The sequence below is a fragment of the Mesocricetus auratus genome, unplaced genomic scaffold, assembly GCF_017639785.1.
Source record: "Mesocricetus auratus isolate SY011 unplaced genomic scaffold, BCM_Maur_2.0 Super-Scaffold_100043, whole genome shotgun sequence".
Lineage (NCBI taxonomy): Eukaryota > Metazoa > Chordata > Mammalia > Rodentia > Cricetidae > Mesocricetus > Mesocricetus auratus.
This window is the reverse complement of record NW_024429220.1, coordinates 2,435,363-2,454,550: the sequence shown is the minus strand read 5'-3', so window position 1 is coordinate 2,454,550 and position 19,188 is coordinate 2,435,363. Positions and strand designations below refer to the sequence as shown.

Here is a 19,188-nt window from a genome sequence, read left to right as displayed (position 1 = left end):
CTTGTACATTTTAACTACTTTTTCTCATGTGATTTTTTCATAACATATTAATATATACTACTCTACTACAGAAATGTTTAGGTGTTAACCTAAAAATTAAGAATTTAATTTAGATTATTCTTGTGGGTACACCTTTTAAATCAGTATCAGAGATACAAAGATGACTTTGTGATGAGTGATACTCTATTCTAACTTTGTAGCAAGAAAAGTATGTCAGGAAGTATTGATAAGCAGATTATTTTATCAGTCCATAGTCTACACAAACCACACATTAGGACTATCTGTTCTTTGTGGATCTGTTTTGATTTGGAAGAGTTTAAATACTGGACATACAGTAGTATAAAAGTCTATGATAACTTCCAGTCCACATGGCACGACAACCACTCTCCTCCACAGAACTGACACTTAGTTCTAAAAGATGGAACTTCTTCTAGAAAATGTAAATTATAATTGCCCTTTCAAAGACAGTTACTGAATTGTCCTAAATGAATAATCACTAGTAAGCATTTACATAGAATGTCTGGGTCAGTATTGACGCCACAGGAAGGACTACACTGAGGTATCTGGTCTGTGGGACCACTTCACCTTCTCACACAGTGGAAAAAGTATAGTTAATTTTACCTTTTTCTTGAGGTTTCCTTTTGTTCATTTGTGTGTTCTTTCCTTTTCTGATTTGATAATCTCAATTTGGGAGACAAAGTGAAAGCGACTGTAAAATGCTTGTGTAATTGAAGAGAAGTAGAGGCATTTCAGAGCGGCCATCGTGTCTCCTACTGTCCCCCACCACCATTTTCACATCTAAGCAGCTTGGTTATGGCTTTCAGGGGAAGTGTCAGGCACAAAGGTTAAAGGTGCAATTAGACACTCACACTCCATAACCTCTACACATGGCTTCTTCAGTGCTTATGGTAACCTTGGGGAAAGCACTTAAAAACCAAAAAGAAAGGGCTGTTAAGTGTTAACCAATGTACTATTCTCAATTCCTGTGTGAGTGCCTTAGAGCACCTTCATTAACAAAAGTAACTAAACACATGTGCAATGACAGAGAGCATGTTAGAATTAGAAATATAATACACACACAAATGGTCTTTAAGGCAAGATGATGCTTCTCACCCAGTTCATATTTCGTCTGTCCAGTTAATGAGGGTCACATGACTGACCCAACCACCCAGCTAGAACTGATGTGAACAGTCTACTTTAGCCTCATTGACACAATTGAAGACCACACCCTCAGAGGACCTTCTGACTTTTTATATAAATCAAAATTTGAAATCGTAACATTTCTAAGCTTGAGAAAGCAATATTTTATACAACAATAATCAATTCATTGTCCCTAATATTGTTAGGTCATTTTCACGTCATTAGAAAAACATACCAACCATGGGAAATACTTTTGCAGTAGAAAAAAAAACACTATTAGAACAACTCCAGTTTTGAAGCTAATTCTTGGAACTTATGGGAGTTATTAGAGTGACTAAACTCATTTAGCCCTTTCTAATCCTGAAGTTTGGCACAGGCAGTTGACACAGAAGAGCTTACACTCTGAGGTCTTTATTGTCTCCCTGGAATAGACACTCAGCCCAGAAGAAAAGGGGAAAAATGGCAGCAACATCCAACGCATTTTCACAAATATTCCCCCCAACATAAACATTAACCAATTATAAGCAACCATGCCATCCAAAAAGGAGCCCATAAACCTTAAGAACTAAATAATGATATTACATATTTTCAATATGTTAATTTTTCATTTGGATAAGAGAGACAAAAGCAAGGGCCTTCAAAAAATATTTTTCATAAGTTTTTATCAAATTTCTTACCATCAAATGTTAAATAAACTCTTGCTTGGGGCTGGGAAGATCCTCCGACAGAAATAGAACAAATAAATACTCCAACCAACACACAAATCGCACGGAAGGCCATTTCTTCTGATTTGAAAATTAATGTCCAAGGGAAAATACCTTCAAAAGAGAGATGAGAGACTTTTGAAACGTCATTTCACATTTTGGCAAACCAGAAAGACAGCAATGGCTTTGGAAAACTCAGCCTAAGGTCTGCAGCCACCAAGCAGTAGGAGGTGCTGTGACTTTGTTTCTCAACTGGAAACAGCGTTTGTCTGTGTATGGAATTCTTCACGTCAAGGAATGGCATTATCTTCCTATAAAAACAATGCTGACCATCAAAGCAGAACAAAGCATCAAGGGAAAAACTTAGTTGAAACCCAAAAGCTGAGCTCCTTAATATCTGTTCCATTTTGATGATTGAGTATTAATGAATAAAAAAGAAAAACCTCTCCCTAATACATACAGTAGGAGAGACATTCCACATCGCCATTCATGGGTACCCACTTGTCCCATAGTCATTAACTCTTCTGGATTGTCTCTGATATAATGTTTCCATACATAAATCTAGCTGCGCTCCATCCCACATTTGTAAATCACTTCAATCAGGTATTTGCCAACGCACCCAGATGACCAGGCAGCGGTTAAATGATGCAGATGAGGTAACCATGGACTCATGCCAAATTTAAACCAATGACCTAGTGGTGAGTAATCCCCCCCGAGCTTCACATCCACCAATGCATATTTCACATAAATCAACCAGAGAGTGGGCTGTCAAAATTCCCAACAATAAATCAAAGGGACAGCATTCTTGCTTGAGAAGTGCAGCTATAAAATTAATATAAGCTATTAACTAAGGTCTGAATACAAAGGGTGGCCAGGTACTGTTAGAACAAACCTATGTGAGTACCACTGGCCACATCGTAGCAGTGATCTCGGGAGCAGGAAAGGGACCTCATCACTTTTCATCAGGTGTAAGTACACAGTAAAATGACCAGCAGCTTAATTTGGAAATGCATCGTTACAGATTCATGTTACATGGCTTTTTAAATTGATTCTAGTCAGTAAGGAAGTGCAGTTAAAAATTGAAAGGGCTCTTTTCACGGACACACAAGGAAACGAACAATTAAGCAGAGCATGCAATCTCAAACAAACATCTGAGCTGTTCTCGCTGGTAGCACATATGCTGCAATAGTTAGACATGAAACTCTATGCCTCTGCCACACAGACGGAGTAACCCCTAGAGATGTTTGTGTTGGTAATTTTCAAAAGACACAGTTTCTTCCTGCTTCCCCAACCTCTTCACCCTGCCATCCCTCAATTAACTCAGAAGAAAATTGATTTTTATGGGTGACTTTCCCTTAGCAGTTTATCCCCTGGGACTTGTTGACTTAGTAGCTAAAGCCAGGGGGAGGAGAGTACTATTAATATGTCCAGCCTTGGTCTGTTTATTAACCAGGTTGGAAACATTTATCCATCTTTACATACTGCTATTACCGGCGTATAATCTGATATGCATCCCTTAGAGAAGACATACTTCATAAATTTCAAAGCATAATACCGTCTAGATGACTTGGTAGATCAGAAAGTTCTAGTCTGTCTGAAAGAACAACCTGGTTTCAATCACACCTACTGATGGGCCCTGAATGCCAAATGTTTCTCTCAATCTCCACCACCTTAGCGATTTACAACTTTATTTCTCTAACTCGCACAGTTAAATATGCTGGCTGGTGACTGTTCTTCTACTATCAGCAAATATGAGAATATCAGAATTATATTGTGTCATTTCCACCGGATTTTTTTCCTTAGAAGGCATTGGAATACCCAACTTAAACTCTTGGCAGGTGCCACAATCTCCAGCCAGGCACCAGGCTCAGGTCCGGGAGCGCTTTCCTCAGAAGCCGCGTGGGCTGCTAAGAAAATGCCCAGACTTGAGCACACCGATGGAAAAAAAAAAGTCAGTACACAGACCCAGAAAAGTTCGATTTCTCTAACCCAGCGAGGCTGAAAATCTGAGACCGGCTTACCGAGTTGGGAAGAGATCCACCAGAAGTCAGCCCACTTGCTCCCGGCTCGGAATCCCAGTGCCCCAAGTGCTTTCCCCCAGAAGACCTTCAATGACTTAGAGAGTCCCGAGGGTGGGATTCTTACTGGCTGAGTTTCTTTGTAGAAGAATCCCGGGCGGGAGAGCCGCGCCACCCGGAGCCCTTCTCCACCACGTCGCTCAACTCCGCACCTCGGAGTGAATGGCAAGTGGCCGGGCGCCGGGGGCCGAGCGCTTGGTGTCCGATTACAGCGACGCGGCGCGCGGCTGAGGCTGCCCGGGCGCACCGCCCAGCCGGCTGCAGCAGCGGCCCCGCGTGGCCCGTCGCATGTGCACGGGCCGCCGCCCCACCCAGGGAGCGCCCGGCGGCGGGTGGCAGGGAGCCGGAGGGAGGGCGGAGCGCAGGCTGGCTCGGAGCGGCCAGGCGCCGCCGCAGGCTAGACCCTGCCCCGCAACGCTGCCTCTCACAGCGGACGCTCGCTTGGCTACGCGCTGCTCACGGCGAGCTTGCAGGCTTGGCTGGGCTGTAAATATCCAAGCGCAAAGCAACGTTTTGCCAGATGAAGGATCCCTGCATCCTTTTAAGGCAAAGAGTTACCGTTTTTAAACTGGCAAGGATCTTGTCTTAACCCTGCAGCAAAATTTCTAAAGCCAGCGGAGAGAAACCTACTCTCTTCTCTCAGAAGGGTAACCTTGCCTGAGCATTGTTTCCTATTGCGTTCACCTAAAGTCCCCGAGTCAGTAATTAAGCTGACCTTTCCACTCCGAATCATATCTAGCACCTTCCTCTCCCGGACACTCCCAAAACAGAGTGGTAGAGAATTCCATCTTTCTTTTCGGGTTGTTTGTTTGTCTGTCTTTGTTTTGTTTTCAAGAATGCTGTTTTCAGTCGTGCCAACGCTGGGGCTCATAAATCTACGCACCAGTCCTGCTTTCAGGAAAAGTCGTTAAACTGTGGAACTGACTTTAATGGTGCGGGGCGGGGGCGGGGAGGGGGAGCGAATTACTTCTCCTGGCCATATTGAATTAAACGGTTGAACATCAAAAGAAAAGACTTTCACTCCCTGTAAAGTGAGCCGGGCTTGCTTAGAAGTCACTGTGCACTTCAGCCCAGTAGGTGTCAGTGTGTGAGGGAACCTTGAGTGCAATTTGTTTGCAGCTTAAGTACTTCACCTAACTAAACGAAGTAGAATCTTTAAATGCTTTCCAAAACTGGGACGGGAAACACCTCCAAGGGTACCGAGGAGTCTCACTGCTCACTAGGGCCTAGGAAGGAGACTTTGTCAGAGTGATGGAGAATATCAAAGTACACTGTGTCTGTATCCACTGAACCAGGGACCTGAGTAGATTTGATCGAAAGAACATATATGAACAGGCAAGAGATGCCGGGACGTGTCCCATGTCACTCATCACGTGAGTCTTCCCAATGAAGAGCTCTAGGTGTCACCTCACAGCTGTTTCAAGATTAATACCAAGAAGACAGAAGGAACACCTCTCGCCTGGATGCACACTTGGGAGATAACTAAACGTCCTCTGAGCATTTTCCTGAAGTATCTGCGGTCAGCTGGTCTACATGTTTGTGTTCCCACACTCCTTGCAGGAGTATTTACAGTAGCCATGCCAGTCCAGGTGCCAGAGGCAAACTGAACCAACCTAGGAAATGTGCATGTATTTTGAACACCACAATCACAAATTCAACTGTACATGCTCCCCAGACTTAAGGAGGAAGAAAAGTCCTTTGTACAAACATGGTTGGAATGGGAGGGTGTGCGGAATAGGATAAAGTAAAAAGACAAATGCCCTGTCTTCATTTATCTGTAAACATGGAAACGATTTTCTCAGAGGAGCAGAGATGAGAAAGGTGGGATCCAGAGGCAGGGAGATGATGGACATCAATCAAATTGGATGAATGGTTTGGATTCTGTTTTAAATTCCATAGCACAATGTGGTGAGTATAGCTAATACCTGAATTCTGACATTGTCACCTCCAAATATTAAAGGATATTTAGCAATTGCTCCTTATTATATTCACAAGTCATACCACCACACTGTCCAGTAAATACAGCTATCATTTGACAATAATAGTAAAATTATTTAAATGTACTTCTTTATACATTGATAAACTGAATTCAAGAAGTTGAAGACAATATTCCAAGAATTATCTTCAAACGTATATGAGATTAATTGGGGAAAAGCATCTATTTAATAGATGTGTTACATTTTAAAAATCAATGTAGAATGGATTTAACTGTTTTAGAACATGTAATAAAAATTTGAGCAGCTCCTTGATCAAGGTTTATAAAACAAGTCAGAAACATCTGTGTATATTAAAAATCAATCAGAAATAAGCACTATGCTTGCTTGATGTACTTCACAAACTAAGATCATACATATACCTTGCCCAGTTGTTTTTATGTGGATATAAACAAAAATGGAATCAGGGTCCTCAAATATATGATGCAACACAAATCAAATCACTAGAAACATAATTGAATTATCAATTGAGAAAAGTGAAGCTATTTGACACCAATTAATGCACCAACTCATGCAAAGCAGAATTTTCTTATACATGTTATCTTTAAGTTTCAAGGAATCAAGACAAACCACAAGGTTTCTGTGGCCAAACAGTGATTTAGTTGGGTGTCTTAATTCAAAAGTAGGTTTACAAAATCCCAGAGAATTAGGTCATTCTTTCATGCCTACTCATGAGACTTTGGAGACTGTGACAAATGCTTAGATGTAATCAGAGCCTGTGAAACATGACCAAGATCCTCTTTATCCAGGCTTGGTAAATCCTTTTCAATGTGCTCCTGAGATTTAATGGTATTTACTCAGCCCTGGGACATGTGTAGTTTGGCCACACCTCTAAATGAGTCATAAAATGCTGGTAGGCATTAGCCAACAAAAGTTCAAGGCCAAGGACATAATCAGTGCTCAGACTTACCTGAACAGGAAACAATAGAGTAAACTGTTTGGAGTCACATTAGGTGTCTCTGAGATTTCCCCCAAACTGCTCAGGAGCCTGAAACTCTTTCACAAGGCAGCATTCAGGTGAAAACCACTCTTTTTAGGCCATAACCTGGACTCTTTCCTTACAGATGGGAAATCACATTAACTAATTTTGGAAGCTGTGGTGATATTTTGTTTATGATCTAACAAATAAAGCTTGCCTGAGGATCAGAGCACAGAGCTAGACACATTAGTTAGCTGTAGAGGCCAGGCAGTGGTGGCACACACCTTTCATCCCAGCATTTGAAAGACAGAGGCAGACAGATTGTGTGAGTTCAAGGCCATCCTGGGCTACTTGAGATAGTATCTGTCTAAAAGAGAAACAGCTCAAACAAAGGTGATCCAAGCACTTGGGATCCCATGCCTTTGATCCAAGTACTAGGGAGGGAGACAGGAGAGATATGGCTGGGAAGAGACAGGAATATAAGAGGAGACAAAAGAGAGGTTCTGTAGATGCACAGATTAAGATACACGGGGCTTGGTAAACATAGGTTATTTTATTCGGGGAGAAGTCACTTACAAAAGAAACTGATGACCCATGACCCGCAAAGTCCAGTTCCAAGGATCCACACCCACGCTGCTCTCCGTGACCCAACTGGAACCAAGCAGAGATCTGAGGTCCCGAGACCCCAGACTTAGCCTTCGCCCATCACATCCGCACTGTGATCATGCCTGAGGAGGTAGTCTGAGGAGACAGTCTGAGATATACTCAGAGGAGGTAGTCTGAGGAGGTAGTCTGAGATATACCCAGAAGAGGCAGTCTGAGGAGGCAGTCTGAGACATGCTCAGAAGAGAGTCTGAGGTTGCAGTCTGAGGAGGCAGTCTGAGGAGAGTCTGAGATATACTCAGGAGGCAGTCTCAGGACAGGATCGCCCCCTTTAGTCTGAGATAAGAACTCTCCAATGGCTGGCTGCTTTGCTTATCTCATCTTTCAGCTCCCACCCCAATATCTGACTCTGGGAAGCTTTTGGGAAAAAGTAGTCAATGAATGAACACCCAAGTAAATTTGGAAGGTACCAATTCCCTAGTTTTCACATTAAAATGTCTCAGAAAAGAACAGTTCCAATTTGAAGTCCTGAAGAGCACTATTTTTTCAAAGTCTGTACTACCAAAGGGTACCTGTCTGCATCACCCCTGTGTCTCCTTGGCCAATGTTAGTAGCTCTGACACCAGGGCCATCAGACAAGTCTATCTTAGAAATCTGTATGTGGAATTACTATCTAAAGGGCTTTGTATTTCCTCTATCAAAACCGTAACTGCTTATTTTTAAATCTGGATGATTATATACCCACCTTCTTTCTCAATTCATTGTCTTTCTCTGTCCCTGTCTATTGATCTTTTTCATTCCTTCCTTCCATCCTTCCTTCCTTCCTTCCTTCTTTCCTTCCTTCCTTCTCCTCTCCATCCCTCTTTCCCTGTCTTTTTTCTTTCCCTTCCTTCCTCCCTTTCTTCCTCCCTCCCTTCCTTTCTTTCTTTCTTTCTTTCTTTCTTTCTTTCTTTCTTTCTTTCTTTCTTTCTTCTATCTTCATGTTGTTGCTGTTTTGTTTTTCAAGACAGGGTTTCTCTGTGTAGCCCTGGCTGTCAATATTTTTCTTATGTTACACTATATGGTTTCTAATTTCAGGATCTGAGGCAGGAAGAAGAAGGAGGAGGGGAAGAGGAGGAGAGGGAGGGCAAGGGGAGGAAGGAGAATCGTCAGTGGTATCAGTTTTCTATTGGAAAAGATTCACCAGAAAGAAAATTTTATTGTTGACATTATAATTTGAATTAAGATATATTTACTTGTGGAATTTAAAGTTCAGGGGCAAGGTAGTCAGCTCAGTGGTAGAGTTCTACCACTGGTTCAGTCTCCAGCACAACAGGTAAATAAATAGTAACTGAAAATGTCAAGCCCAGGTTTTCAGTATTTCTCTAAGAATTATTAAAGTCTTAACCACAGCACAGTAGTGTGCATCTGAAGCACAGGAAGAGCCTACTGCCTCCAATGTTTATGTTTTAGAGTATTTCACTTGGAGAGTAGAATGAGAAGGCACACCAGTAGTATGACTGTTAGGTTGGTTTTTTTTCCCCCTTTTCTTTTCTTGCAAAAATGTCATGCGTGCCCGGCAGCAGTGTTAAAAGAATGTTGTAAGCATTCACACTTTGGTCATAGGGTGAAATGCGAACTCTTTGTTAGTCCTTATGGCATCTGCAAGGCAAAATCCCAGTGAGCCTGCAGTTTGTGTGTCATCTGGGGCTGCAGTTGCAGGTGTCTTTATAAATAAAGTTTCTTCCTCAAATATATACACACATACTCAGGGTCTTAGTCTTTCAAGGAAAGCAATTGCTTTTATGGAACTACTGTAGTTACAGCTTTCATTCACCCTTTCCCAAATGGATTTCCCTTGAGTAGCTACGGGGGGGGGGGGGAGGGGGTATGATTGTCAGGTGTGAGGAATGAGACGGAGGAGTAGGGACAGCTAGAGAAGTAAAAGCTGAACTGCTAGTTATGGCTAGCTGAGTCCCATCTGTAGCCCACCAACATGTCCCAAAGCCGTGTCCATGAAATCTTCAGAATTTACCAATTTCCTACTCTTCTTGAACTTTAAATGGTTGACTGGAAAGGAGTATTAAGTTTCATAAACAACTTTTTTTGCCCTGGCAGATGCATTCTTATAATGAATGGCATATGACTCTCTCGAAGCAGTTTCCACTAGACAAAGTGGTGAGTGCAGAAACCTTGAAATATTGACTGTTTAAGTGGTCTAATTTTAGTCACAATACTTACAGATCTGGAATTCAGATGACATTCACCAGGTCTGTAGACACATGCAAAGATCACTTTTAATCTCCAGAACCAACATAACAAGAAGATATAAGTACATCCACTCTGGAAAAAAAAATCTAGTTCAGAGACTTAAGCAAACTCCCTCTACCTGGGATAAGGAATTTGATTGTACTATACCAAAACCAGTACCTTCACTTATTAAGATTCTTGAGGATTTCTGCTTATTTTGGGTTCTCATCCTATTGTTTTGAAGACTAGACTAGCAAATACAAAGAGTGTATGTCTTTGCTATGAAAGAACAGACAGCTTGAGAGAAAAATCAGTGTCTCACTCTACTTTGGATTTGGTAGGAATACCTAAAACAGACATGGTAAATTGGAAGCTAGAATGCAAGAAACATGTGTAGAAGGGAAGAACAAATCAGTAAGATGTACCCCTGGTAAAAGAACACACAAATATAAAATAAGATAATGGAAATGATTTCATCATCCATTCAATACATTCATAGTTACATAAATACACTATGTTACTTTTAGACATCTAATTTGTTACTGGGGAAGATAGATTGAATTGCAATCTAGAAACAGGCTTGCATGTTTCCTCCAGACCTAAGTTCATCACTGTCAAGAAAGATTGAGTGTACCCAGTCTGCAAACTGTCAACAGAATTACCTAAAACCCTTGTGCTCACCCGCTGGGAGGTGGTTGCTCATACAACCCCTTACACTCTCTGTTCCCTGTCCCTCTCACTCACTTTGTGGCTGGTGCCTCTCAACTCCATTTGCATCAAGAGACTTTCTTTTCAGTTTTGACTACATCACGCCTTGTCACACTTCAGTGACTTAACACACTCTCAGTTTCCTATCCTGGGACCATCCTCATGTAAACCCCTCAAATATGGATCTCTGTGCAGTCCTTTCCTATAATCCTGGGCAAAACAAATCACTTAGTATTATTTATGCCAAATAGCAATATCATTTCTGATGTCAAGCACATTTGACTTTTATTTCTAATCCTTCTAAAAAAATCTTAATTTACATGACAATTCCAGTTCCCTCTCCCTCATGTCCTCTCATTCCCCCTATCATCTCCCTATTCCACCCCTATTCACTCCTCAGAGGCCTCCTATGGTAAGTCACCAAACTCCATCATATCGTATGCCTTGCTCAGTCTAGATATGGGGAAGGACACTGGTCCTGTCCAAAATGATACCCCCTCCATCTGTCACTCAGTTTAGTTTCATGCAGGTTTCCCAGCTGTCAGTCTGGAGTCAGTGAGCTCCCACTTGCTCAGGTCAGCTGTCTCTGTGGGTTTCCCCAACATGGTCTGACCCCTTTGCTCATACATTGCTTGTCCCTCTCTACAATTGGACTCCAGGAGTTCAGCCCAGTGCTTAGCTGTGGATCTCTGCATCTGCTTCCATCAGTTACTGGATGAAGACTCTATGACGACAATTAAACTAATCATTAATCTGATTATAGGGGAAGGGCATTTAAGGTACCCTCTCCACTATTGCTTAGATTCTTAGTTGGGGGGGGTCCTTCCTACAGATTCCTGGGAATTTCCCTAGTGCTAGCTTTCACTTTAATCTCATAATTGCCCTCTCTATCAAGGTATTTCTTTCCTTGCTCTTCCTCTATGTCCATTCCCCACTTGACCCTCCCAGTCCCTCATGTTCTCATTCCACACCCCCACCCTGCCTTCTCCCATTCCCACTATATTACTACCCTCCCTGTGCTCCCAATTTACTTAGGCAATCTTGTCTATTTCCACTTCCTTGGGGGGAGGGTCCAAGTATTTATCTCTTACAGTTCTCCTGGGTTCCTGGCTTCTCAGGGATTGCGAACTGTAGGCTTGTGATCCTTTGCTTTATGACTAATATCCACTTACGATTGAGTACATACTATGTTTGTCTTTCTATGTCTGGGTTACCTAACTCAGGCTGGTTTCTTCTAGTTCTATCCATTTGCCTGCGAATTTCAGGTTGCCATTGTTTTTTGTTTGTTTTTTTTTTTTTGACAAAGAGTAGTACTCCATTGTGTATGACAAATGACATGCTCCCACAGTCATTTTTTTTATTCATTCTTCAGTTGAGGAGCATCTAGGGTGCTTCCAGGTTCTGGTGATTACAAATAATGCTACAATGAACAAGAAAGCACCTGCAACAAATGGTGCTGGCATAACTGAATGTTGACATGTAGAAGAATGCAAATAGATCAGTATCTAAACCCATGTGCAAAACTTAAGTTCAAATGGATCAAAGATCTCAACATAAATCCAGCCACACTGAACCTCTTAGAAGAGCAAGTGGGAAGTAGCCTTGCATGCATTGCACAGGAGACCACTTCCTAAATATGACATCAGTGGCATAAACTCTGAGAGCTTCAATCAATAAATAGTACCTTCTGAAACTGAGAAGCTTCTCTAAGGCAAAGGACACAGTCAACAAGACAAAAAGGCTGCCTACAGAATGGGAAAACATCTTCACTAACCCCAAATCTGACAGAGGGCTGATCTCCAAAATATACAAAGAAGTCAAGAAACTAGACATCAAAAATACCAAATAATCCAATTTAAAAGTAGGGTCAGTTCTCAACAGAGAACTATCAACAGAGGAATCTCAAATGGCCAAAAGGCACTAAAGGAATTATTGAACATCTTTCACCATTAGGGAAATTAAAATCAAAACAGCTCTGAGATACCATCTTATACCTGTCAGAATGGCCAAGATCAAAAACATTAATGGCAGCTTATGTTGGAGAGAATGTGGAGTAAGGGGAACACTTCTCCATTACTGGTGAAAGTACAAACTTGTACACCCACTTTGAAAATCAGTATGGTGGTTTCTCAAGAAATCTACATCAAGACCCAGCTGTATCATACTTTGACATATACCCAAAGGATGCTCAATCACACCACAGTGACATTTATTTCTAATTCTTAATGTGTTTAGGGAACTGCTTGATGTGAAGTTTTATTTGAGCATATGAACTAAAACTGTTGCTCGACTTTTTGCTAATTAAATACAATAATGTGCCAACAGTTTTTGTTTTCTTCCTTATTCCAATCGTATTTTTTCTGTTCCTATGTCTTTTTAATGTTACATTTATTTGAAACTTTTGAGTTCTGAATCCTCTAGAATAGACTATAATTATTGGATATTAGATAGTCAGCAGCAAAGTTAAGTTTAGCACACATCACCACTTGGCATCCTGCTGCTAAATTAAACTAAACATTTGTTTTAAGGTTGTCTTGTGTACTTTTGAAACCTAAGTAGAACATTTCAATATCCTTTATAATACAGCATTTCAGCACTTGTGAATTAACAGAGACATTGCAGGTAACAGGTTTTGAAGCTCACATTTTTACCACCAAAGGCAACTCCTTTGTATGTCTGCCTTTAGAACATACCTGAGGTTTATATTGCTTTTGTAAAATATTTATAAAATTCTGAAGTGTCTTTAATAGCTGGCAATCAGTTACTACAGTGCTATAAGTTAATTTTAGATTCTTTTCTTAAATTTTTTTCTGAAAATAAGCCTGATTTCTGTGCATAAAATTTAAAAAAAGATTTCATGAAAATTATATTGCGTTAAAAATAAAACAAGATTTTTTTAAGTCTTAGCAATTCCTGGCATATAAATGAAGGAAATTATCTGCCTTAGAAATTGAATATGTATTTATTTATTCTCATAGTTAAGTTCAGGTTTGTTTCATTTAAGATTTCTACTAAAATCTTAACAAAACACAGTCTTTTATGTTTTAAAATTGTATTAATGTTTATATTTAATTGATATGTTATAAAAGTCACCATCTCAGTTCTTTACTTAATTTTAATATTTGTGTTACTCAAACTAACTCATACAAAGTCTATAATCATCTAATACATTAGTAATTCATTTTTTAAATTCTTCCTTTAAGAATTCTTCAGTTGACCCAAAAGATTGCAAGTTAAACATTGTCATCAATTTTCAGAAACTGTGATTTAAAATAGGAAAGACCTACAAGAAAATTACTAGTTTTACCAGTTTCCCCAGTGTCTAAAAATACATGGAAATAAATCACCATTATTAGTATAGTCCTTCAAAATAATGTTTTATATTTTATGTAGTTTGTTTAGATAATGTGTATCAAGAAAGAAAGGTATCATTACTGCATTGTGACTGTGGGAGCATGTCATTTGTCATTTCACAAGAGCAAACCCTGGTGAGAGTGACTGTTCTGTGGCCATAGAGGCAAATGTGGTTTTGGATATTTTTCCTACTGGTCCCTTAGGGTAAATATGCACACCTGTGATCCTAGAAGTCTCATATTTTAATTGCTTCATGGGAGTAATATTTTAGCTAAAGAACTTCCCTTTTCAAAATTAATTTCTTCCTTGTCTTTATAAAATCACAGTCTTCACAACCTTATATACATGCTTATTTGGGTGGATAAATGTTACTTTCAAGATCTTAAAGAAAATTTCTTTCTTGAAATCAAAGTGGCTAAGAATATTAAAATCTACTATGTTCCTATTACAACACAGACACTTCAAAGTCTTGACTGCACTTCTGTAGTATGCACTAACTACGTGTACCCATTTATTGCTTATTGGTGTTAGCATTTGTCTGTGTGTGCATAAAGAACTCACTGAAGACTTTGGCGCTGGAGACTATCTGCTTCTTGTTTAAACTGTGATATGTTCATTCTCAAAGGAATGTATGCCCTTAATATGCTCTGTCTTAACACACACACACACACACATGCACTCCTGGAATATGGAAGGTTTAAATGTATGAGATATTTATATCAAACACAAAAAGTGCTTTGTTTAACATTTCATTTTCACTAATGGGACTTTAGATGCTCACCCATGTGTTGCATTCATTTCTTCTTTTACTAGTCTCCTCTTACATTATTATTTAGGGAAATAATTTAAGTGAACCCAAAATATGAGGAGAATGTATTCAAACTAAAATGCAAGAAAGTATTTATATCAAAGAAAGTAGACATTTGTGACATCTAAAACAATGGCAGTTTGAACAATGCTCTATAATCTGAAGCTTTGGATAATCCAGTTCATAAATTGTTGAAGTTTATGTATCATTATGCACCAACAAACGTTCTCTGTTTTGACAGATGAACATTCCTTATGTTTAGCCTAGAAAAAAATTATTTCATTGGTTAGTTTCACCATAGTATAATTCAGATCCCCAATCATAAATTTTCATTTAAATCTACTTTCTACAATCATGGAAATGCTAATCAAGATCCAGTAGGGTCTCATTCTTGTTGAACCTTCCAGTTTACAGGGCAGACGACACAAACTTGTTTATCATTATGGCAACGGTCCGGGTGTTTCTGACGTGCATTGTCAATAGATGCCATCAGCTACCTAAGCAGTTACCGCCTCTTTTCTCTCTCAGTGCTCAACCTGCACCCTCGAGTCTGGCGGACAGCCTCCGTCCTGAGGCTGAAGTATGGATGTCTTTCAAGGATCAAAGTTCTGTTTCCCGCGATGCAAACTGGGGGAGAGGTGAAAGCAGATAGTGTGCAGCTTGTTTGCATCACTTGGAAGCAGAGAGCTGCATTCGGGCATCTTTGTCCTTGGGACTTAAAGAGCCACTGAACACTTAAAGAACACTGATCAGTGTTCACAGCTTTTGTTTGCAAGTGCTTCCTACCTAACTCAGCTCAAACAGGAAGAAAACAGGAAGCTACAGGGAAGGACGGAAACAGGGCTGAATCAAGGGAAAGACAAAGCTCTGTGCTGAGGAACTCCACTCCTCCTCTCCCATTCACAGTTACAGACCTGGTATCTATGGAGGCCAAGGGCCCTTTGCCTTGACATAGAATTCAATGGCCTTGGGATGATGTCTGCATTCCTCAAAGGAGGTTATGCGATAAAATCTGTACATGAGGAGGCAGGGGAGGAAATGGCAGAACTCTTAACTCCTTTTGGATCTCTGATAAGACCTTATTGGGGAAATAGAGATTTTTGCATATGTAATCACGTTAAAATTTCTCATTAGACAGCCTCTTAATACAACATGATTGGTGTCTTCAAATGAATGTCATGTGAAGAAAGAACCAATAAATGCTGACTACCAGAATGCAAGGAACCACTGAGGTTACTCTAACTAGTTTAAACAAGCAAGCAGCCCCTGCTCAACAAGAGGCAATACAACCTGTTATCGCCTTGGATAGACTTCTAACCTAAGGCATAAAGAGGATATGCTTCCATTGTTGAAACCATTGATTTGATGATGTTCTATTACAGAAGTCAGATAAATTTAGTTATTGTTAATTCTGTAACTTTAACTTCTGAAGTTTTGCATCTTCTTTCTTATGGTACATACTCCTTACTCTAAATTAATATTTTGTGAGCCTGGACAAGTTCTTCATTCTCTCTGAGCCTTAGATTTCCGGCTTCTCAAATGTTATTGTGTGTTAAGTGTTTATACAAGTGTGTGCATATGTACATGTATTGTTGGTTCTACATCTTTGGAGAACCCTGCATAGTGTTTATACACAGGTTCATATAGACATTTACATTATCTAATTCTATCAATTCTAGAGTCATAGAAGCCAACACACCACAGTTACAATAGGCAGCACCAACACCTGCAACACTGATTTTTTAAAATATGTCTCTATAAAACAATATGCTGAGTCTACTTATTATTGTTATATATGTGTGTTTGTAGGTCTGATCACTTGGTTTTGAATAACCCATCAGGAGGTTCTTTGCTGGGGGAAAATTACTTGCCCTCTCTCATCACTATTGATTACCATCTTCCATCTTTTGAGATTTCCCTGATTCACAATGTGTATCAACTGGTGTCACTGCGGGGGTTTTGTTTACACAACCATATTGTTAAGATTTCATGGGTATGGCATTCTGTTTCATAAAGAAGACCTTATCTCACAGCAAGCACCCTGGTGCTCTTGCTCTTACAGTGTTACCTTCCCTTTCCTGAGATGTTCCCAGAGTCTTAGGTGTTGTGGATATATCCATTGGGAATGGGCATTCCACAGAGTATTGGTCTCTGCATTTTCACTCCTGAGGATTCTGAATTGGTTTCTGTCTGCTGTGAAAATAAGCTTCTTTGATGAAAAGTAAGAAATGTATATGTAATTCTCACACACATGCACGCATACACACACACACATCCCTGAATATATGAATGGATATCATATATCCATTGGGGATATAATTGGTTTAGGAAAGCTCTCCTCTATTGTCCAGAGGTAATTGAAAATAAGGCATGCATTTTCTACTATTGAGCAGTACTCATCTCTAATTAAATAGTTATTGGTTTAATCAAAGTATAAGAACCACTATTATGTCCTTGGGTATATCTTGTTGTACTGGTCATTCCTGAGGTCCATAGGCTTTAAATCTGGGTGGAAATTTTAATTGCCTTTTTTTTTCCTTAACAGCATCTTCATATGCAATGAGAGCTACTCTTCAGGTAGGAGGCTTCCAGGTCAGTATCAACTCAATTCCTTCAAGTCCTATGTACTATGAAAAAAAAGCCAACATGTCTTGCCATCAGTAATTAGGGTATTACTTTCAAATTATAGAAGCAACCAAGGACAACCACAATGTGTTTCTTGTGTAGTCTTTATTCTTTGGGTATATGATCCCTCTTCTATTTCTGTTTTCCTTGAAATAACTCACTTTTCTAAATTGTGTTCTATTCAATATGAGCAGATGACTGGACACATTTTAATATGACTGCAAGCATTCAATTTAGTCTCCTCTTCCTCTCCCTCTTACTGCCACCTTCACCCCTCTCCTCTTCTTCCTTCCTTCATCCTCCTCTTCCTGTACCTCGTCCTATTCCTCCTCCTCTTTCTCATATCCTTTGTATTTCTTTCAAATTATTTCATCACTCTATTTTTTAGTTCCTGTAATTCCAGACGTGGGAAAGTGATGGCAGGAAAATGATGAGATCAAGATCATTCTCCAGAACATACTGAGTTCAAGGCCAGGCTGAATTATATGAAACTTAGTCTCAAAACATTGTTTTTGAAATTAAAAAGCCTGTGCTATATTTGTGGCTGTTGTCTCCTGTTTCATGAAGTAGACTCCTTCTAGGTAATTTATTTATTTATGTTGGCTTTTCCTTATTTCTAACTTGCCTAAATTGCCCACTGGATTTTGATTATCCAGTTATGTTGGTCCACAACTATGGGTTCTGCAATATTCAATCACCAGTTTTTGCTTCAGTATGAAATCAGTGAGCTGGAAGGTTAACAATTGCTTTCCTTAATATCAGGGCAGAGCTGATGCTCTTTTGGGTGGCTATACATGCAACTGCTATTAAACATGAAATAGGGTAAAAAGGCCGAGTTGTCAGAGACTTCTTCCAAAATAATAGGCCAGGCTATGCAGCCCAGGGGTGGGGGTGCAGTCTAGGATTTCTGGACAGATATTAAGGGGTTCAGTGGGTGGTGGGCAGTGTCTTCCCTGGGGTCCCCAGGTCCACTCTGGCCTCTAATAAAGCTAATGGACTGTGGGCCCTAGTGTGGAGCTCAGTGGAGGGGATGAGGAGCCCACATAATGGATTCTTACTCAGCTGTTGAAAACAAGACACCTGGAAATTTGAAGTTAAATGAATGGAACTAGAAAAAAAATCATCTTAATTGAGGCAATCCAGAACGAGAAAGACAAACATGTTACATACTCACATAAGTGGATTATTAGCTGTAAAATAAAGGGTAACTATACTATAATCCACAGCCCTAGAGAGAATAGGTAACAAGGAGGGTTCATGTGGGGACACCCAGATCTCCCTGGAAAGAGAAAATAGAAGAGATTTCATGAGTGGACTGAAGGCAGGTGAGGATAGTACAAGAGTGATGAGGGTGGGGGGCACAGAATGGGTGAGTCCTGCAGGAGACCACCGGAAAGGGGTCACTTCTGGCTCAGGGAAAGACCTGGTGCAAGGGGATCTCCTAGGAATCTAGAAGGATGACCCCAGCTAAGATACCTAGTGATGATGGTTATATAGCCTGAAGTAGTCATCTCCTGTGAACAGATTTTGCCTGCCTCAATTGTCATCAGAGAGGCTTCACCCAACAACTGATGGAAACAGATGCAGACTCAGAGTTCTGGGAACCCTGAAGAGAGGAGAAAGGACTGTAGGATCCAGATGGGGTCAAGGGCATGACAAGAAAACTCACAGAATCAACTAATCTGAGCTCATAGCGGCTCACAGAGATCAAACAGACAATCAGGGAACCTGCATGGGACTGACCTAGGCCCTCTGCATATATATCACGGTTGTGTAGCTTGGTCCTCTTGTGGAACTCCTAACAGTGGGAGCAGGAGCTGTGTCTGACTCTGTTACTGGCTTTTAGGACCCTACTCCTCATACTGGGTCATCTTGCCCATCCTTAATATAAGGGGAGGTGCTTAGTCTTATTGCAACCTGATATGCTATCTTTTGTTGATACTCATGGGAGACCTGCCCTTTCCTAAACAGAAAAGGAGGAGGAGTGGATTCTGGGGTGAGAACAGAGTCATAGGTGGGGGAAGGG

General features: G+C 40.4%; 1 protein-coding gene and 1 long non-coding RNA gene across 2 annotated transcripts in view; one reads left to right on the top strand and one right to left on the bottom strand.

Moving 5' to 3' along the window:
- Positions 1–4,220, bottom strand: part of Sema3c (semaphorin 3C) — a 169,449-nt gene extending 165,229 nt beyond the window's left edge. Inside the window, exons 1-2 of the mRNA XM_040735157.1 lie at positions 3,866–4,220; positions 1,818–1,958 (exon numbers count right to left, since the gene is read on the bottom strand). Coding sequence (XP_040591091.1) covers positions 1,818–1,920 — 103 coding nt within the window. The 5' untranslated portion in view covers positions 1,921–1,958; positions 3,866–4,220. The remainder of the gene's footprint in view (positions 1–1,817; positions 1,959–3,865) is intronic.
- Positions 4,221–4,233: 13 nt separating this feature from the next.
- LOC121135833 lies at positions 4,234–17,637 on the top strand. The gene is made up of 3 exons (XR_005872954.1): positions 4,234–5,830; positions 17,083–17,129; positions 17,551–17,637. It is a non-coding gene; the product is annotated as an uncharacterized LOC121135833 (long non-coding RNA).
- Positions 17,638–19,188: the final 1,551 nt, after the last annotated feature.